The sequence below is a fragment of the Rhamphochromis longiceps genome, linkage group LG18 (genome assembly GCF_057381845.1).
Source record: "Rhamphochromis longiceps isolate RC_006_pf linkage group LG18, R_longiceps_female_GT1.1, whole genome shotgun sequence".
Classification (NCBI taxonomy): Eukaryota; Metazoa; Chordata; class Actinopteri; order Cichliformes; family Cichlidae; genus Rhamphochromis; species Rhamphochromis longiceps.
In genome coordinates, this window is record NC_140574.1 from 2,021,605 (window position 1) to 2,041,002 (window position 19,398).

Consider the following 19,398-nt stretch of genomic DNA (forward strand, 5'->3'; position numbering starts at 1 on the left):
ATGTCTTTAAGACATTCCTGCAGTTTAACTCATTGGTGTGTGTTATCTGGCTTCATGGACAGATAGAGCTGGGTGTCATCTGCATAGCAGTGTAAATGTATGCTATGTCTTCTAATGATGCTGCCTAAGGGAAGCATGTATAATGTAAACAGAATTGGTCCTAGCACTGAACCCTGTGGAACTCCATAATTAACCTCAGTGTGTGAAGAGGACTCTCCATTTACATGCACAAACTGGAGTCTATTAGATAGATATGATACAAACCACTGCAGCACAGTACCTGTAATGGGTACAGACATACATACCTTTGCTTTGATGCTTCGTTTAATGCACGGCTCTGTTGCACGCCGATGTGTTAAATGATGTAAACACGAGCATTTCATCCACTTTAGCAACTAAACACAGACCTGCAATACAAACAGATTCAGGAGCAGCGTGTGAATAAACAACATTAAGTCCTCACAGCCTCCAGATTTAAGTCTGCAGGGGGGCGTGGGGTGTAATCCACCGTATTCATTTCTAGGCTTTCATAACATTTTTCAAATTAAAAGTGAAATAATATAAAATATTGTATCAATTAAATTGCATTAATATTTTTAAAATATGCAAATAAAAGTTTTTTTGACAAGTCAGTAAAATTGTACATGAACCAATAAACTCTGAGCCACGGGCCCGAGGGTTGTTAGTTTGACACTGAATTATTATTAATATTAATTGATGTTTGTGCTCTTCTCAGCAGCACAAAAACTTAATGTCAGAAACTTTTCCAAGAAAACAGAGTAAAGGTACATTTTTTGCCTTAATTTAGATTCCATATAAATCTTAATTTTATTTGACTTTGACCTTCGACTGTACTCAAAAAAGTTTGATATTTTTTGTGTTTAAGAATTTTTTTTCTTTAAAAGTTACATTTTGATTAGATCAAGACAAAACACAAAGATTACATGAAGAGGAGATGCTTACATAAGGCCAGTGACTCAAGAGTGGAGGCAGAAAGCTGTTCCAAAGTTTTGCAGTTCAGCATTTGGAAGGTTTACAACGGTGCGGAAATCCTTTAAGACTTTGAAGTCGGACTGGGATTTTCCGTCAGGGCTTTCTGGTCGTCACCCAGAAGCAAAGCAGCCCCACAGCATCACACTGCCACCACCATGTTTGACTGTTGCTATGACGTTCTTTTTTGAAATGTTGTGTTAGTTTTACATCACTTAAAACGGGACTCAAACCTTCCAGAAAGTTCAACTTTAGTCTCGTCTGGTCTCCCAGATTCTGTCTTGCTGTTGAATATTGAGCTAAGTTCTTTATGTGTTGTTCTGTTTTTCTGTGACATCCTGGATGAGTTGTTGCTGTGCTCTTGAAGAGATTTTGGTAGGCCGGCTCCTCTGAGGAAGGTTCACGTTGGCTCTTGCTGTGGTTCGCTGGAATCACTTTGTCAGATGGCTTCTTCTTTTTTTTTCATTCAGCAGGTCTGGCAGTAACGAGGCCTGCATGTTGGCAGTGGAAAAAAACCTGGTTAATCACAGTGCATTTATTTCACAGCACTGCACTGGTGGTTTGTAATGAACCAGGAAAATAATTTACATTTGAGTACTACTAAACGAGTCGGTGGTCAGTTAGTTTCATCATTGGGAGGGGGGCATCTTGGTTTTGTTAGTCCAAAATACTGAATTAGTGTAGACATCCATTAATTTGGAGCCATTTTTACAAAGTGAAAGAAACCTTGCTTCTCAGTACTCTGCACTGCCACAACAGCTGGGATTGAAACCCTAACTTGCTACAATGAACGGTGATTGACACGCTGACTAAGTAATAGGAATATATGGTGATGTCCTATTGTCATAACAGTGTTTGTTTATTTTTCTTGTCTCTTTCTGTCCTTCCAGACCTTGCACAGCAGCATATCTGTAAGGAGGAGGTTCTTCCTGAGCAGCAGCTTTGTAACCAGGAGAGGAGCTCCAGACTGGACCGGGAGGAACCAGAACCTCCTCAGAGTACAGAGGAACAGCAGGAACTGTGCAGCAGTCAGGAGGACGAGCAGGTTGTAGTGAAGGAAGAGAATGATACCATTTTTAAGGTGACTGTTACTTGGGGGGAAAGCAACCAGAGTGAAGCAGAACCAGACAGTGACCAGCTCGCTGCTCACAGCTCTGCTGTAGCTGAGAGCCAAGATCGGCAAGGAAGCAGGAATGTCAATTCAGGTTCGACTGGAAATAGAAGCAGAAGTCAGAGCAATGATACAGAAAGCTCTCCCATGCCAGCTGATAAGTGTAACACTGATACAGGTAAACAGCCTTTGAAAGGAGATGGTTTTCCCTTAAGAAAATGTAAAAAAGCCTTCAAGAAAAAGTCTCAAAAGAGGACACGTCACAGAATGCAAACAAGCGAGAAGCATCATACCTGCAAAACGTGTGAGAAAACCTTTAGTGAAAAGAGCGTTTTGTTGCGTCACACAAAAACTCACACGGGAGAGAAGATTCATTCTTGCAAAACGTGTGAGAAAACCTTTGTTCAACGCAGTGATTTGATGAACCACATGAGAATCCACACCGGCGAGAGGCCATACTCTTGTAAAACATGCGGGAAGTCTTTCAATCAAAGTGGTCATTTGATGGCCCACCAGCGAATCCACACCGGTGAGAGGCCGTATTCTTGCACAACGTGTGGAAAAACCTTTAGTCGAGGTAGTAATTTGTTGAGCCACATGCGATGCCATACAGGAGAAAAGCCTCACGTTTGTGAGACCTGCGGGGAAAGATTTACAACGTCAGGGTCGCTTAAAATCCACACCACGAGCCACACAGGAGAGAGGCCTCATCCTTGCCAAGCATGTGGGAAAACCTTCACTATACGCTGTAACCTTCTGCGCCACATGAGAACGCACACAGGAGAGAAGCCATATGTTTGTGAGACCTGCGGGGAAAGATTTACTCAGTCAACGTCACTTAAAACCCACAAAACTATCCACACGGGAGAGAAACCGTATCACTGTAAAACCTGTGGGAAAATGTTCCGCCAGAGTCATCATTTGTCGTTGCACATGAAGACCCACAAACAGCAGAAGTCGTAGTGCTGAAAGTTTTGTGGGGAAAACCGTATTTCAAACACCTTTACACTACTCCAACAACTATTCTGATTGGCAGCATTTGTTCTGATAATATCTGTTCATTTTTCTTTTTTTTGTAAGAAGTCCCTCATGAACAGTTGACCTCCTCACCCGATCACTAAGGAAGGCCAGTGTTAGATTTGTATTGTTGATTGTCATTTATGCTTAGAAATATTTACTCATATATGCTTAGAAGTGTATATAATCATTGGTGGATTGAAAGGATGTTTCATCCTAAAGTAACAGCTCTGTGTGTTAGGGAGTGCATCCGTTCTTCTAGAGTGTCCTTGGTATAAATCACATACTCCCTAGGAGAGTTTATCTTTTCTTGTTGATTTATGGTATAGCAAGCACATGTATATCTGTTTAAGTATAAGAGCCTTTTGTTAGATGGACTCAGACATCCTGGCACTAGCTTTAGGGAGGCTTCACAGGGTCACATCTTGACCTACATACACACACACACACACACACACACACACACACACACACACACACACACACACACACACACACACACACACACAGTATTCTTTGTTCACATGTATACCTATGTAAGACGTCATATGTTAATGAACCTATGCATATTCATGTAACCACAATAAAAGGAGTGCTATGGGGAGCCTGGCTGAGAGTCTCTGACGGAGGTCAAGTGGTGGGACGACACTTGGCTCCAGCCAGACACCTCCCTCATGCATGAGTAAACCAGAACCTTGTGTCTTGCTTTGCAGTGTAATTATATTGTCTTCAACGTTCCAGCGAATAGGGTTTATGCTACAAACCTATCATTAATTGGTCCTTCGATGCCGGCTCCCTGGGATCGCATTCACCGAGGGGGGGGGAGAGGCACGCTGAAAGACTGACGTCAGCCAGGAAGTTCCTGTGGATTCGCTGTCTGTCCTTCTCCTCGATAAATGGCGATCGGCAGGATTCAGGCTGATATTACACGCTAAGCAACGCCAAGTAAGTTTAAAGAGGCCGACTCTATAACCGTGTCGTTGTGCAGTCTCTGCCATTTTGTGAGGCGTTGAGAAGTTCGCTGCTTTGTGGAGCGATAACTGGGTTAGTGTCCCGAAAAAGAAGTTTTGGTTAAATCGCCCAAGGGTCCCAAGCGTCCGGTGTGTGTCCGGTTTTGAAATCGCCCTGGGTGTGTGTCCCGAGCGTCCCTTCATTGGGTTTTGTCGCGCGAGTGGGTGAGCGTCCCACAGCTGGGTCAGGGTCCCGAGCGGTCCGGTGTGAGTCCGGAGTAGGCCTATTTTGTGGTATTGTCATTTTTGTTGTCGTCTCGTTGTTGTTGTTGTGTGTGAGTGTGTGCGGAGCAGAACGCGTGGTGTGTGACGTCAGCAGTTGTTGTTGTTATTATGGTTTCTAAGCAACCAAGAGTGAGTTAGAGGGAGAAAGACGTTTGTGCTGGACTTTGCTCCTGGCAGCACAAAGTATTTATGTATAAAAAAGAGAGAGCGAAGGCTCCACAGCTGCGTGGGTGCACGCGAATGCGGTCGCGCGGGTTTCACGCGGACCTGAGCCGTGCGGTTAATCGCAGGCTTATAAATGGAAGAGATTCAAATGTTAGAAGTTTTCAGAAAACACACCAGCCTTGAAGAGTGTGTGGAAAAGGCCAGCCCACATCAGCAGCTGTGCTCTGGTGGGTGGCTTTCCCCCCACCCCTTCCTGACACAAAATGTTAACAGCCTGTGTGCCAGACCATGGACGTAATTGAGGTGGATAGTTGTTAAAAGTAATCTACATTAAGCTTGTGGTTGCTTAAATTCAGTACAATGACATGTGAGGTGAAGTGATATAGGTAAATATTTAAACTAATGAAGTGCATAGAGGCACTTGACCTGTGTGAAAGACTGTCGTCTTATTATGAGCCATTGTTGAGATATACAGCACGCCTGTGAAAACAACTAATATGCTGCAACTACTGTGTGATGTCGCGTTGCAGTTTTGTTTTTGTTTTTTGAGCTGATGAGCAAGCTACACATTATCAGATCAAGAGCTGTCTGAGAGCTGCTCAAAGAGAGGGAAACAGAGAGTGTGCAGCGTTTCCATGAGCAGTTTTTCTGCACCTTGACTCGTGTGTGTGTAGCATCAGTTTTTGTTTATTTGTTTTGTTGGATTAAAAATAATTAAATAAACTGGTGATCATGCCTATGGATCACCATGGCGCATATCTCCAGCCATATGGTTTATTTATGTAGATGAAAAAGTGAGTGTGAATGTGTCTGACATCACAGTGTTTTTGTGCACTGTGCAAAAGTAATTGCCTTTGATTGTGAGTGAGAGCAGTGATTTTGCAGATCACAAGCTATTGTGAAGGGAAAAAAAAAAGAGTGAAAAAGAGACAAATTACATTGTAGACGAAGAAAAATAATCATAGGAAAAAGGTTTTGTGTTGATCAGCCGAAAAACAACTACAATGTCATTTTCTGCTTTTAAGAAAGGATTGTTCACACAAACACAGACAGAGAGATGTGTGATGATTAAGCAGTGATGATAATAATGAAAGTCTCTCAGTCTGTCGTTTACAGGTGGGGAACGGACCTGGATCAATCCTACACGGGCAGCAGTCGTAAGAAAATTATAGGTTGAAATCATTAGAAAAATTAGAAACACTCAGCCAGAATTTTTGGCTGAATTGTTTTGCAGCTTCCCGTCCTCATCCTGAACAAGCAAGATCCAAGGAAACAAATCTCTCCCTGAAGACACCGAGTGCAGTTTCAGAAGCACGAGCATGAACATTTAACAGTGGACAGGAGTCCAAGAGACAATCTGAGCAGAGAGGTCCAGCAGCGCTGTGGGCAAACGGCATCAGAAAGAGAAGAACCACCATCTAGATTGGATGGATGGAGATGCGTTTCCAGCCAGCTGCAACCTCACTGTGTGTGAAGGACTTTTGAGAAGACTGTCTGAGTTTGACATTTGCCATGTTTGGAGTGAGATGGCAATGAAAGAGACAGTGGGACAAAGAGAGACACGGGACAAAGCTGGAAAAAAAGCTGACTGCCATTGGACTGAAAAGTGGGAGAGAAGGAGAGGAGGAGAGGAGGACTGAGGCTGCTGTTTTAGTGTGGCCAATCAAATTAGGTTAAGGAATTCGGGGAGACAAGCGACTGCCTGGAAGTGGAGGATTGACACAGTGTCCAGACCACCACAAAAGGGGGAAGGGGACAAGCACTGAGGTATGCAAGTGTGCTGTTAGAAAATGGAAAGGTGACACCACACATGCAGCTAATATCCACCAGAGATAACACAAGACCATACACAAAGTGTTACACATTAAAAGAGGGTATTTGTAGAAGGGGTTAACAACACACAGTGTGGTTGCCGATGGTAACCTGTTTCAGAAGATACATAAAAACAGAACATATATTAACCCTACTAACAATTCCAAACACAAAATAGCTTATGAAGATTAGACAACATTTTAAGTGTGTGAGTCTGTTTATTATCTTGTCCAAGTCACCTCGTGTGATGTAAAGACCAGTGAAACTCATAGCACATTGCATGCTCTGCTGGATATACAGCTCCACACACATGCAATGAAAATTAGCTTGTTATCTTTCATCAGTGTAAAATAGTGTCAATTTAGCAGACACTTGTTATCAAATACTGAATTTATCCTAAAAAAAATTGACTGTCCAAGTTGCAGGACAACAATTTAACTTTTGTGGAAAACAATCCTGGTTTGACTAACCAGCGATCAGACAATAAATTTAGTGTTAAAATGGTAAATTGGGAGAAGCTTCCTGCTTGATTGATGCAGCAAGTAATTTACTGTATGAGGGAAATTGTCTTTTGTGATAATATTTTGAACATGCATTTCTGTCGTCCTGTCAACGTAGTGGGTTAATAACTGATATGCAAATTAGTTGATCAGTTCTTAGATTAATGAAAGGTGACTGAATTTTAGCACGAGTGAATGAGATGTGTTGGAGTTTGTTGTGTTGAGTGGAGACCCTATAACACTGAGTTTCCTGTTTGATGTGCGAGTGAATTCTGTATCTAGATATACAACTCTGAACAAACGTTTTTTGTGAAGTGCATGACAACATGTTACATGTTTTATGATGAAGGAAAAAGGAAAATTGAATAGAATAGATCTGTGGCCTAAATGAGTGACGAGCACAGACTTGGTGATTAAACTCATAGCTAATATGACATTAGGGTTATGTTGTGTTTTGTGCAGCTGATGATTGATTTGGAGTGAATCTAGCTGATGATTTTTCTTCTGTTGTGAAGTCGAGCCTGCCGATTAGTATGATGGTATGATGCCATGAACCATGCTAATGGTATGATTTACCTGAGGTGAGGAGTTTGTGTCATGACTTAACAAGGCCTTTTTATTTTGATACTTTTACAGTGCACTGAAAGTTTGGTTTGATAATTTGTTATTTTTCATTTTTATCTTTTGAACAGGCACTGATTTTGTTTGTTTATTTCTTTTCTTTAAAGCAGATCTGCACGTCGGGAATTGAAAGTGCTATGCGACCGATCGAGAAAGCCACTCATTTGGGACAATTATTAAATGAAAGTCCCTGTCCAAAACCGGATTCAGCGATGTAAACCTATCAAAAGTTCTTTTTCTTTTTGAAATGACGTCATTTTGCTGAGAGTGGAAACTAAATGCGACAATCGATTCCACTATCAGCAAAGAAAGCATGAATGAATGGAAATAAAAAGGGAAGCTGACTGATTGGTAAAAGAAACTGTGAGAAATTGTATACATCTGCGCAGCGCTAACATTGCATTTTTTTTTCTACAGCATTACAGTTTTTCATGTGGTTTGATCACATGATTTATACCAGGACAACTGGTTGATGTTTTTCTACTATAGGATTTCTGGGTTTACATGTGACTGACATTCTTTCCACAGCTAGGGTTGATTTTATGGTCTTTTTTTTTATGGCACCTCTGGAACCTGTTGACCTGTGTCTGACCTCCGTCTGCCCACAGTCAATGTGTATTGCTAATGTTTGTTTCTTTGAGAATGCTGTGGAGGATTCAGCTGAAACGGACAAGTGACATGAGTAAAACAAATAAGAGATTGCGGTATTTATGGAATAGTTTATTATGGGCTCTTTGCTGGCCACTTTGAGCCCATAATAATAATATGTGAGTGGAGTGACTTTGCTTAAGAGAAGTCACCGATTACGTTAATGTTAACTGAGCACATGGGATGATCCATGTTTGGGGCGAATTATGGTAATGATAGTGATTTAATGATTTGAGAAAACATGCACATGACACTTGTCTTGCCCGTGCTGAATGCTTACTACTCTTTTGATATAATTGTTTATACATGTGAAGGTTGATTTTATTTCCAGATCTTGTGTATGCAGGCTCCTGGTGGAGCCAGTTTTTAAGACAGGGATCCAGGTTTGGTGAGTTGACGCATGAGCGTGTCCATGCGTCAAGAGGTGGGGTCCAGAATTAATATTAAACAATGTTTACTATTATTGTTGCAGTGATTTGTGTGATTAGCTGTTTATTTACAAGTATTAAATCTATGCAAGTGGTGCATCCATGTTCAGATGAGGCTTCGATGGCCTATAAGTGAAGTTCACTGAACTAAAGAATGTGGTTTGATGATTGTTGACATGCTCTCCAAATAGAAGTTTTTTTGAAATATAGTGGTGCAGCAGCGAGGAGAAACATTCCAGGCATAGCGGACAGCCCAGGCAGTGGTTGAGGTCAAAGATCAAGCTGGTTGGGGCCCATCATGAAATCAGACCTTGGAGCCACAGCAAGGACCATGAAACTGCCTGCAAAATAGAGGAGAGGATCGTCCACAAGATGGGAGAGAGACTTCAGGAGGATCAGAGATCATCTTCAGCACAGCAGACAGGACACAGAGAGCTGTGCTACTAAGCTTCCAGGAGATCAAGAGGAGACTTCCCACAGCAAGATTTTAAATAAAATGAAAGATTCAATATTGACGCTGAGGAAGACAACTAAGGTGTACGACGTGCTCTGCCTTAAACCTTCAGCAGCGTTGGAACACGAAAACTCGAGGGATGAGGAGCGTGCCAAGCTCCACCGACAGCGCAGAAGGAGTTCGAGGATGACATCATGATTCTGTGAAAGCACAGGAACCAGAAACTATGGTGGTGATGACAGCAGTTTACTATGAACATCACCTAATGTGCCACTGTACTGTGCATACGATGACACTCTGAAGGCTGCTGGGATCATAACAGCAGTAAGACAACCCTGCACCCTTTCCACAGAGGTGTTTCTCTGCAGAGCGTGGACAATTAAGGAGTCATAAATATCCCCCTCGCAGGACGAAGGCTTGAATGGGGTAATGAGAGGCCATAAAACTAGAGTGCTGAGAGGTCTGCAGCTTTGGAAATAGCTGAGACCCATGTTGACAAACAACAAAACCAACTGGTATGTTTGAATGTTTATTCTACATACGTTTGGACTCTGGTCCTATGGACAATGATGGAAACATCTGGAAGAGACATTCATGACGCCCTGCAGAGCTCAAACCACCCTGCAGAGAGACATGTGATTTGCACACCCGGAGGAAGCATCACCAAGCTGAGATGTTTTTGAAAATGTTACTTTCTTATTTTCACTATTAAATTAACAATTTCTTTGTTTGCTTGTAGGATGCAGTTTGCCATGAGATGAGATCAATGAGGAATGAGATAACTGCTAATACATTTGTTAAACTGTGTATTTTTTCAGTAATTTAGGGTGATTTGACATATGCTGAATATAACAATGTTTGCATTGAAACTGTCAGACATGAGGTATTCATAACTGGGAACTTTTCAAGCATAAAGGTCAAAAAGGGGGGAAATGTTAGATTTGTATTGTTGATTGTCATTTATGCTTAGAAATATTTACTCATATATGCTTAGAAGTGTATATAATCATTGGTGGATTGAAAGGATGTTTCATCCTAAAGTAACAGCTCTGTGTGTTAGGGAGTGCATCCGTTCTTCTAGAGTGTCCTTGGTATAAATCACATACTCCCTAGGAGAGTTTATCTTTTCTTGTTGATTTATGGTATAGCAAGCACATGTATATCTGTTTAAGTATAAGAGCCTTTTGTTAGATGGACTCAGACATCCTGGCACTAGCTTTAGGGAGGCTTCACAGGGTCACATCTTGACCTACATACACACACACACACACACACACACACACACACACACACACACACACACACACACACACACACACACACAGTATTCTTTGTTCACATGTATACCTATGTAAGACGTCATATGTTAATGAACCTATGCATATTCATGTAACCACAATAAAAGGAGTGCTATGGGGAGCCTGGCTGAGAGTCTCTGACGGAGGTCAAGTGGTGGGACGACACTTGGCTCCAGCCAGACACCTCCCTCATGCATGAGTAAACCAGAACCTTGTGTCTTGCTTTGCAGTGTAATTATATTGTCTTCAACGTTCCAGCGAATAGGGTTTATGCTACAAACCTATCAGCCAGCACCACCCTTCAGAGGATGCTCATTTCTGCTGCTATATCTGTGATAACGTTCTTTTGACCTTTTGAATTTCAGGGAGTTTCTAGTTTTGGGAGATTGCTTTGCGATTCTGGAAGAAGGGTTTTGTAACTTTTCTAATAACGCTATAATCAACCTTTGAGTTCAGCATGTTTTCAGTGATTTTCTACAGCAGTTTCTTTGTCATATTATTACAACTGTGTAAATTTATAACAATACATTCAAATATTAAAAAATTGGAGGAGCATTTTGTCAGCTGATGGTCTTCATCTGCAGCCTTTGAGATTTTCTCCTGTGACGGAGTCGCACAAACTTTACCTCCATCACTTTGGATTCTGAGTGTTGTTGAAAACCAGAGGATACGAGACGATATCTGACTCTGATTGAAATATCTGTTATTCTTTTTTACTGTGTCTCAGTTGTTTGTGGGTTATGAGCTCAGATGTCGGAGTGGTGATATCTGACAGCTGAAGCAGTTTTGTTTCTGTTTCTTCAGAAGACAAACAAACTGTAAATGTTCGACATTGTTAGAAAATGTTCTTTATAAATAAAGTTATTTTTCTTCTAATAGTTTTGTGCTTCCACAGCAGCTCTGTCTCTGTCTCTGATCTTTACTGCTTCATTTCTCTGTTGTCTTTGTCATCAGTCCAATGACACAAGAATCAGAGGTTTAACAGTGTGTGGCTCCCTCTAGTGGATGTTGTGGAGTATTCTGTTGTCTTTGCTCCAAAGGTTTTTGTACAGAGTTTTGCTGTTTCCTGTCACTGTGGGCTGCAGAGCACAGTAGTACACAGCAGAGTCTGACAGCTGAAGCTTCTGGATCTTCAGAGGAACTGATGTCTTGTTGATTTCAGCATCAAATCTGTCCTCCTGGAACTCTGGGGCTTTATCTGTTGCTCCAGAGAGAAATTTCCGCAAGATATATTTTGGGTAAGCGTTTACTTCTTGTTTGTACCAGAACAAGGTGGGTGTTGTTTGACTTGCAAAAGTACATCCAAGTGTAACTGTGTCTCCTTCAGCAGCAATGACATCTCCTTGTTCCTGGATCACTTTGTCTTCTCCTTTACACTCTGAGGAAGAACAGAACATGCAGAGGAAGAGATGGATCAACAAACATGATTAAAAACTCACCATTAATCAGACTCACACATTTATTTAAGCAGAGGAAACATGTTGATGTTTGTATCTCACCAAAGAAAAGAGCAGCAAGAATAATCCACAGCCAATGTTCCATCTGTACAACAAGGTTTAAATCAACAGGAGAAACTAGCTGATGTTCAACATTCAGTCTGAGAATTGTTCTCTTCACAGCAGCACTTATTATTGACACAATGGTTGAACACAGTGCAGAAGGAGAGCCCCGCCTACTGGATGATGTCGCCCTCTAGTGGAGCTGAGCCATGTGGAAAAATCTTCCAGTACCTTGTGTTTTTGTACATCCTGTGTTAACCTGCTGAGGCCTGCAGAGTCTGAGCTGTAGCTCTTGGGTTTGTTGCAGTTTCACTGAACATCACATGATCAGACCTTGGGATGAATTTGCTGGGACTTCCTCACCTGGGATGATTGGCAGCTTAAATGGTTTCCACTTGTGAATAATAATCTCACTGCAGACAAAGGGAATTAAAACAGTTTGAATACGGCCTCATAATCTCTCCACTATGTCTTTTTGAAACTGACCCACATCTTGTATGGACGGCACGCTCCAAGGTTCAGGTGGTTTGTGCTGCATGTTTCCCTCAGACGCTGCAGGACGTTACAGTGGAATGTGCTGACAGTCTGACCCCGAGGGATAAATGCATAGCGAACAACCCTTTGAGTTCTTTAGGAACCAAAGATTTGCATGCTCACTGTGGAGATGATCTAATGCCTCCTCTTCAAACTCTGACACTGTGGACTCTCCACTGAAAACTGCTATTTGGTGTTTATCAGAGTGGGAACCCAAGAGAGCCCCAAAGTTTCTGTTTGGCAAAGAAGAAAATGTCTTAAACTAAACTGCATCAAAATATGTCATCAGCATATTTTTGTGATTTTATGTCAGGTTATAATTTGTATTTGATTCAGAACTTTCTAATTCATGTTTTCACTCTGACTCAGTTCAGGGTTGATTGTGTGCGCTCTGCCAGCTCGAGTCTCCAGTAGATTTTTTTTTCATTTGCTGTGTTTTGTGTTTGTTTGGTGCTTTAGACGTGACATTAATTCAATAAGGAGAGATCACTTGGAAGAACTGAACGTGATTTTCTGAGATGGAGAAGTTAATCAGTGTATTTGGAGATTGGACTCTGATGGAGTCCCAGCAGTGACAGAATCTAGGACGGGACTCCCGGCGTTTTAGATGCTGCTGGTGGTGAAGATGAATATTTAGGCTCGGATGGTGCTCTGACTGATTTGGGTGAGGTGGAGATGTGGAGGAGATGGGTTCAATGAATGAGTGGCTGAACGGGAGAATAATGGAGAGCATAGACATAAACCACACAGAGTGGGGGCTGAGTACAGTGAGCACATTTAGAGTTGGGTGAATTGGTTATTTGTAAGCTTTTATCACATCTTTGTTGGCATTCACTCTTCTAGCATGAGCTCTTAAATCTCCGTGCAGCTTTAACTCTGCCATATCGAGCGCAAAGTATAAGACGCGTTTCTTGTCTTTGTAAAATATCTGCACAAAGAGACTGTGTGTTGAAAATAATAGTAAATCAGTTTGTGTGCTTGACTTAAATATTCCCCTCCCAGTGTAGTGCGCTTAGAGAAAGCAACTCCCAGAAATGCACAGGTAAGAACTGAGGGTCAGGTCAGGAGTTTCCACCTCTTACATCAATCTTCTCACTGAGCTCCCTTTATAAATGTCAACAGTACATTTTTTATGTCAAATCCATAAAGGATACCATCTCATTGGCTGAGTAAATCAGGGGGTGGAGCCACAGAAAATAACTTTCAGGGTCTGTTGGAGCAGTGAACCATCTGTTGGTGTTAAACAATCCAGCGAGCTGCAGCGACACGTTAGAGAAATCCACACGGTGATTTTTACAGCTGGTCTCGTTGCACAAGCGTCTGCACAAGTTTCCATATCAGACTGTAAAGTTTAAGGAGGAGAGGATTTGATTGTGTTCGTTTATTTTTAATCCCAGCAGAAGATCAGATCAGAACACACTGAGAGTGTCGATTATTCCCACTTTGCTGGAGGAACTCAAAGATAATCTGCAACCTCCAATCCTCTAATACCTGAATCAACATTTCCTGCAGTATGTTGACAAAAATTAAAGACTTTTAATACATTTTTATTTTTCATCAGGCTTCATTTCAACTCTGGAACAAACACTGAGAAAAGAAATACTGAATTAATGTTATCCTTTATTTAACCAGGAAGTGAATCTCTTTCCTTCAGCTTCACAACATTTACACTTCAGAGGCTTTGAATTTCAGGACCACAGACAGCGACGATGTTTCCTCCTGACTGTTGGTGCTGATATAAAGTGTTGGTTTGTGGTTGATGTGGATTTGCTGCTCATGTGAATCCTCCCACAGTGTTTCATTAGCAGCTGTAACCACAGTGACTCTGATAAAACAGGAATTAGCAGAATCCATCTGATATGAAGCTGTGCTTTGAATACCACTTCCCTCCTCTTTGAAGAGTAGTCAGATATCTGTGTTCAGGTTTTTGTACAGCCTCTTCTACACTTTGTATCACTGTGTTTGTAGAGCACAGTAGTAGAGAGCTGTGTCTGCCAGGGTTAGGGCTGCTATGGTCAGATTAGTTGATGTAGAAGATGTTTCTGATTTATATCGTTTATCAGGAATATACTGAGTTGTGTATCCTCTTGCTCTTTTCCAGAGTATAAACTGAGGAGCTTGAAGGTCAGAATGATGTTTGTACCAGTAAACATCAGGGGTGCCACTTATCTGATAGTCACATGTGAGTTTGACAGATTCCCCTTCTGTTTCAGTGACTTCAGGTTGTTGAGGAGTGATTGAGTCTCCAGCTGTTAGTCCTGGAAAAAGAAAGAAGAAAAGTAGTGAAATGCAGTCTGTATATCTGCTTAATGCAGCAGCTTCAACTAAACTTTAATCCCTGTTCTTAAACTCACCTATAATGTGAGATAGAAGCAAAAAGAGGTGCAGCAACATGTCTTTGGAGTTATTAAAGCCAGACAGACAGCACATGAACAATGTTCTTCCACTGCAGCACAATGACCAACAAATAATGTCATTGGATGAGCTCAGGTTCAGTGGGCGGGGCCAGTTTAATAGCTCAGCCAATCAAATAGTTTTGTGCTTCCACAGCAGCTCTGTCTCTGTCTCTGATCTTTACTGCTTCATTTCTCTGTTGTCTTTGTCATCAGTCCAATGACACAAGAATCAGAGGTTTAACAGTGTGTGGCTCCCTCTAGTGGATGTTGTGGAGTATTCTGTTGTCTTTGCTCCAAAGGTTTTTGTACAGAGTTTTGCTGTTTCCTGTCACTGTGGGCCGCAGAGCACAGTAGTACACAGCAGAGTCAGACAGCTGAAGCTTCTGGATCTTCAGAGAAACTGATGTCTGGTTGAGCTCAGCATCAAATCTGTCCTTCGGGAACTCTCGAGCATTCTCTTCAGCTCCCGTACTGTCTCGCCTTAAAACATACTTTGGAAAGTTGTTCACATCTTGTTTGTACCAGAACAAATATGTCGCATATGTAGAAGTTGTTTCGTATTTGCAGTCAAGTGTAACTGTGTCTCCTTCAGCAGCAATGACATCTCCTTGTTCCTGGATCACTTTGTCTTCTCCTTTACACTCTGAGGAAGAACAGAACATGCAGAGGAAGAGATGGATCAATAAACATGATTAAAAACTCACCATTAATCAGACTCACACATTTATTTAAGCAGAGGAAACATGTTGATGTTTGTATCTCACCAAAGAAAAGAGCAGCAAGAATAATCCACAGCCAATGTTCCATCTGTACAACAAGGTTTAAATCAACAGGAGAAACTAGCTGATGTTCAACATTCAGTCTGAGAATTGTTCTCTTCACAGCAGCACTTATTATTGACACAATGGTTGAACACAGTGCAGAAGGAGAGCCCCGCCTACTGGATGATGTCGCCCCCAGTGGAGCTGAGCAGTGTGCAGAAGTGTGTTTTTGTACACAGTTTTGGTGTTTCCTGTCACTGTGGGCGTCGCAGCAGACTCTCACTGCAGCAGATCAGATCTGAAGAGCCATTCATCTTTGGTCGTCAGCATCTTCTGGCTGTTCTTTTGTTCTACTTCATGTTCCCGGGCGTAAGATGAGGAACTCACATAGTTTTCATGGATATTTCAAGCCGTACTGACATTAGCAGCTTCCACAACAGTCATTTGTATTTCGTGTATGCTGTGTTGTGAAAACCTCTAAAGAGTAAATAAAGATACCAGTCTCTTCAGGTGAACAGAAAGCTTCATCTGCATTACTCAGGAGGGTTTGTCTTTTCTCCGACACTGTGAACAAGATTTTCTCTTAATGAATTACCTGGTTAAATAGTCACTGCACCATCTTGTGGTAGAAAAGTGGTATTGCATAGTAAAGTGTTGCCTGATGTCAGTTAATCTCTTTTTAAGTGACAGCATGAAATTGTTTTGCGTTCTGTTGATAGCTCACTTTATCTTTTTTAAAAACACTGAAATCTTAAAACAGGTACATTTGAATGTTTTTGCCAATTTTTTTCAATATTTTATTTTAATTTTTCCAGCATAGAAACCCATCAACAAACAAATACAGCTCAAGTGCTGAGATAATAGGACAAGAAATAGCACAATAATAATCAATAGAGAAGGACAAAAAAAAAGAGAGATTAGAAACTACAAGTATCCATAATCTGGAACGTGCACAGTCAAAAACTGCAATTTCTGGATTGGGTGAGATGGAGATCCCGTAAGCTTTAGAGTACCAATCAAATATTTAGGACCAGAAGTTGGTCAATGCCTGGAAGCGTGAGCCAATGTGCTCTCTGATACTTTACATCTGTCACATATGGGGAAGTTGAAGGATAAATTTTGTGTAGAACCTTGGAGTAATGTAGCCGATGGACAATTTTAAATTGTATTAACTGATGTCTGCTGTTAACAGAGCAGGAATGAATCTTTGATAAGCATTTGTCCCACATTGATTCTGATATTTCTATAACCAATTCCTCCCTCCAAGCGTCTCTTATCCTCGTAGTCTGCACTTCAATGCTGTCATCAAACAAATGTACAATAGTGTAAATCAAACGATTGGAGTAAGGAGGGCTCAGGAGCACATTAAAAAATGTTCATGTGGAACATCTTGGTAATTCTTCATATTGGATTGCATAAAATGCCTGATTTGTAGGTAACGGTAAAAATGTGAAGGCGGTAAATTGAACTTTTGCTTAAGCTGATTAAATGATGCAAATTTTCCATCTATATAAAGATCTTTGAATTTGATTCAGCCCTTCTCCTTCCAAACATAGCAGGATTCATCATCCCAAGGAGGAAATGAAAACATACCCCAGCCCTTCCCCCCAAAACGCGTCCCCCAGAACCTGACGCATAACATCCCCTCTTCACTTCGAAGGGAGCTGCCGGGCAACTGGCAAGATATCTTCACACCCACCACTCAGAATAAAAACATAAAAGTGCTGTGTATTACCACCACCATGTAACGGGAAAAGCAAACATTCGCTGAGAAAATGTTACACCAGTAAGGATGTCTCATCTGAAGTTGTTGGTATAATGTTGTACTTGAAAGTCCAAAGCCAGTTCTCAGCATGGTGTCTTTTAAGGCTGCAGGCCCTGAATTGGGATACAGCCCACACTTCAAATTTGGGGAAATGAACTGCACATTTGTCGACCGCATTTGGAGTACACTTCGAATTGGGACACCCTTCGTCGCGTCGCTGTGACGTAATCGGTCTACAAATGCGTACTACAAAGCGTGCGGTCGCTGAATTGGGACACAGCCAATGTCTCGAAGCAGACAGTCCAACAGACACTGCACACTGCTGGGTTCCAAGGATGCAGATCAAGGAGGACGCCACTTCTTCAGATACGACACACGATTCAGATAAGGCGTCTGGACAAAGAAAGGAGAAGCTTTCATCCCAAAGAACACCATCCCCACTGTCAAACATGGTGGTGGGAACCTGATGCTATGGAGGTGTTATTCAGAAAATGGACCAGGGAACCTAATCACAGTAAACGGCACCATGAAAAAAAAAGAGCAATACATGAAGATTCTCAACAACATCAGGCAGTCTGCAGAGAAACAGCACAACACTGACCCAAAACACACAGCAAACGTGGTGAAGAAATGGTTAGCAGACAAAAACATTAATGCTTTGGAGTGGCCCAGCCAGAGTCCTGACTTGAATCCAGCTGAGAATCTGTGGAGGGAGCTAAAGATCAGGGTGATGGCAACAAGACGCTCCAGCCTGAAAGATTTGGAGCTCATTGCTAAAGATGAACGGGCAAAAACACCTGTGGAGACAAGCTGGTCGGCAATTATAGGAAGCGTTTGATTGCTGTAATAGCCAATAAAGGCTTTTCTATAGAATAGTGAGAAGGGTATGAATAATTCTGGACATGACACTTTTTGCTCAAATGTAAATAAAAGCTGAGAAATATTTTTTCCCACAGTGATGCCTCTTGTACGTCATCTTATCTTTTGGGAGATGCCTGTGTCACGAAAAACAAAACAAAACTTGCTGGTTGAATAAAAGTAACTAAATCAAAATTTGCCAGGAGTATGAATAATTACACTGTTTGAAGGGGCAGCATCTCCTAAAGCCACCCGATTCTCGTCCACTGCGACGTTTTTGATATAGGCTCCAAACCTCTCTGATCACTGCCAGCTTACCTTGTTGTCGACAGCCTGGTCTTTACCTCCGACTTTACTCTGTATCCCGTAAACTGTTGGTGAATGACTTTCTGTGCACAACACCAAAAATCAAAAGACTCACATGTGCTTTGGTTTCTTTCAGGCTTATCTCGTTGCAGTTGTCTCTGTAAATCTGCTTTCCCTTCAAGCTGGTTTTTACGTGTCCCACATCCTTGATACTTTTGTCTGTGGTCATTCTGATGAGACTTTCAGCTGAAAGCTTAACTTTTAAGTGGGGAGAAGTTCCCACTCTGTGACAGCACCATCACCGTGGTCATTCTCTTCTCACTGAATTTCTCCTCATCATTTCTTGGTCTGGATGATATTTCGTGCCATTTTCAGCTTCTAACACTTCCTCACTTTGTATTTCCTGGCCTCTCGCCTCCTCACCACTCACTCGACCAGCCACGGTGCTGCCACACAGTGATCTGTGAGCAAGGCCTCAAAAACATCTGTCACAGCTGTCTGTGAGAACGACCAACACAGTTGTTCCCAAGCAAAAGAGGCTCTATTGCCAAATGTTCCTATGGTGGTTGCCAGGAAACCCAAACGATGTGTGTTGCTATGTCCATCTGAGAAACGGGGATGTACCTGAACTCATTTACACTAACTGGTGTCTGCTCCATTCATTTGTAATGACCGGTCATCTTTGACTAGGAACACCAAGATTGTACGAATGTTGGATAAAAACACACAAAATTGTATGTAGACTAAAACATTTTGTGTGTTGAAGTCCTCTTTGTGGACAAAGACATGGAAGCTCAGATCAATTTAAACAGACATTCTTTAGACGTCTTGATGCTCATGCGACATTTCTTTTAGAGATAAAATGTTTAAATCTGTCAAATTTGAACACGAGGGTTGACCCCGTCTCCACACCCAGCTCCTGAACCGATTCTGGACTGAAACGACGCTAACGGCCTGATTTAAAGGTTGGTGGTCAACACACAGAAAACTGGACCCAGCA

The 19,398-nt window shown here is 41.8% G+C and overlaps 1 protein-coding gene across 1 annotated transcript in view; it reads left to right on the top strand.

The window, feature by feature from the left end:
- The window catches only part of LOC146647373 (uncharacterized), a 117,198-nt gene extending 113,972 nt beyond the window's left edge, over positions 1 to 3,226 (top strand). The window contains exon 3 of the mRNA XM_085388908.1: positions 1,881 to 3,226. Coding sequence (XP_085245034.1) covers positions 1,881 to 3,064 — 1,184 coding nt within the window. The 3' untranslated portion in view covers positions 3,065 to 3,226. The remainder of the gene's footprint in view (positions 1 to 1,880) is intronic.
- Positions 3,227 to 19,398: the final 16,172 nt, after the last annotated feature.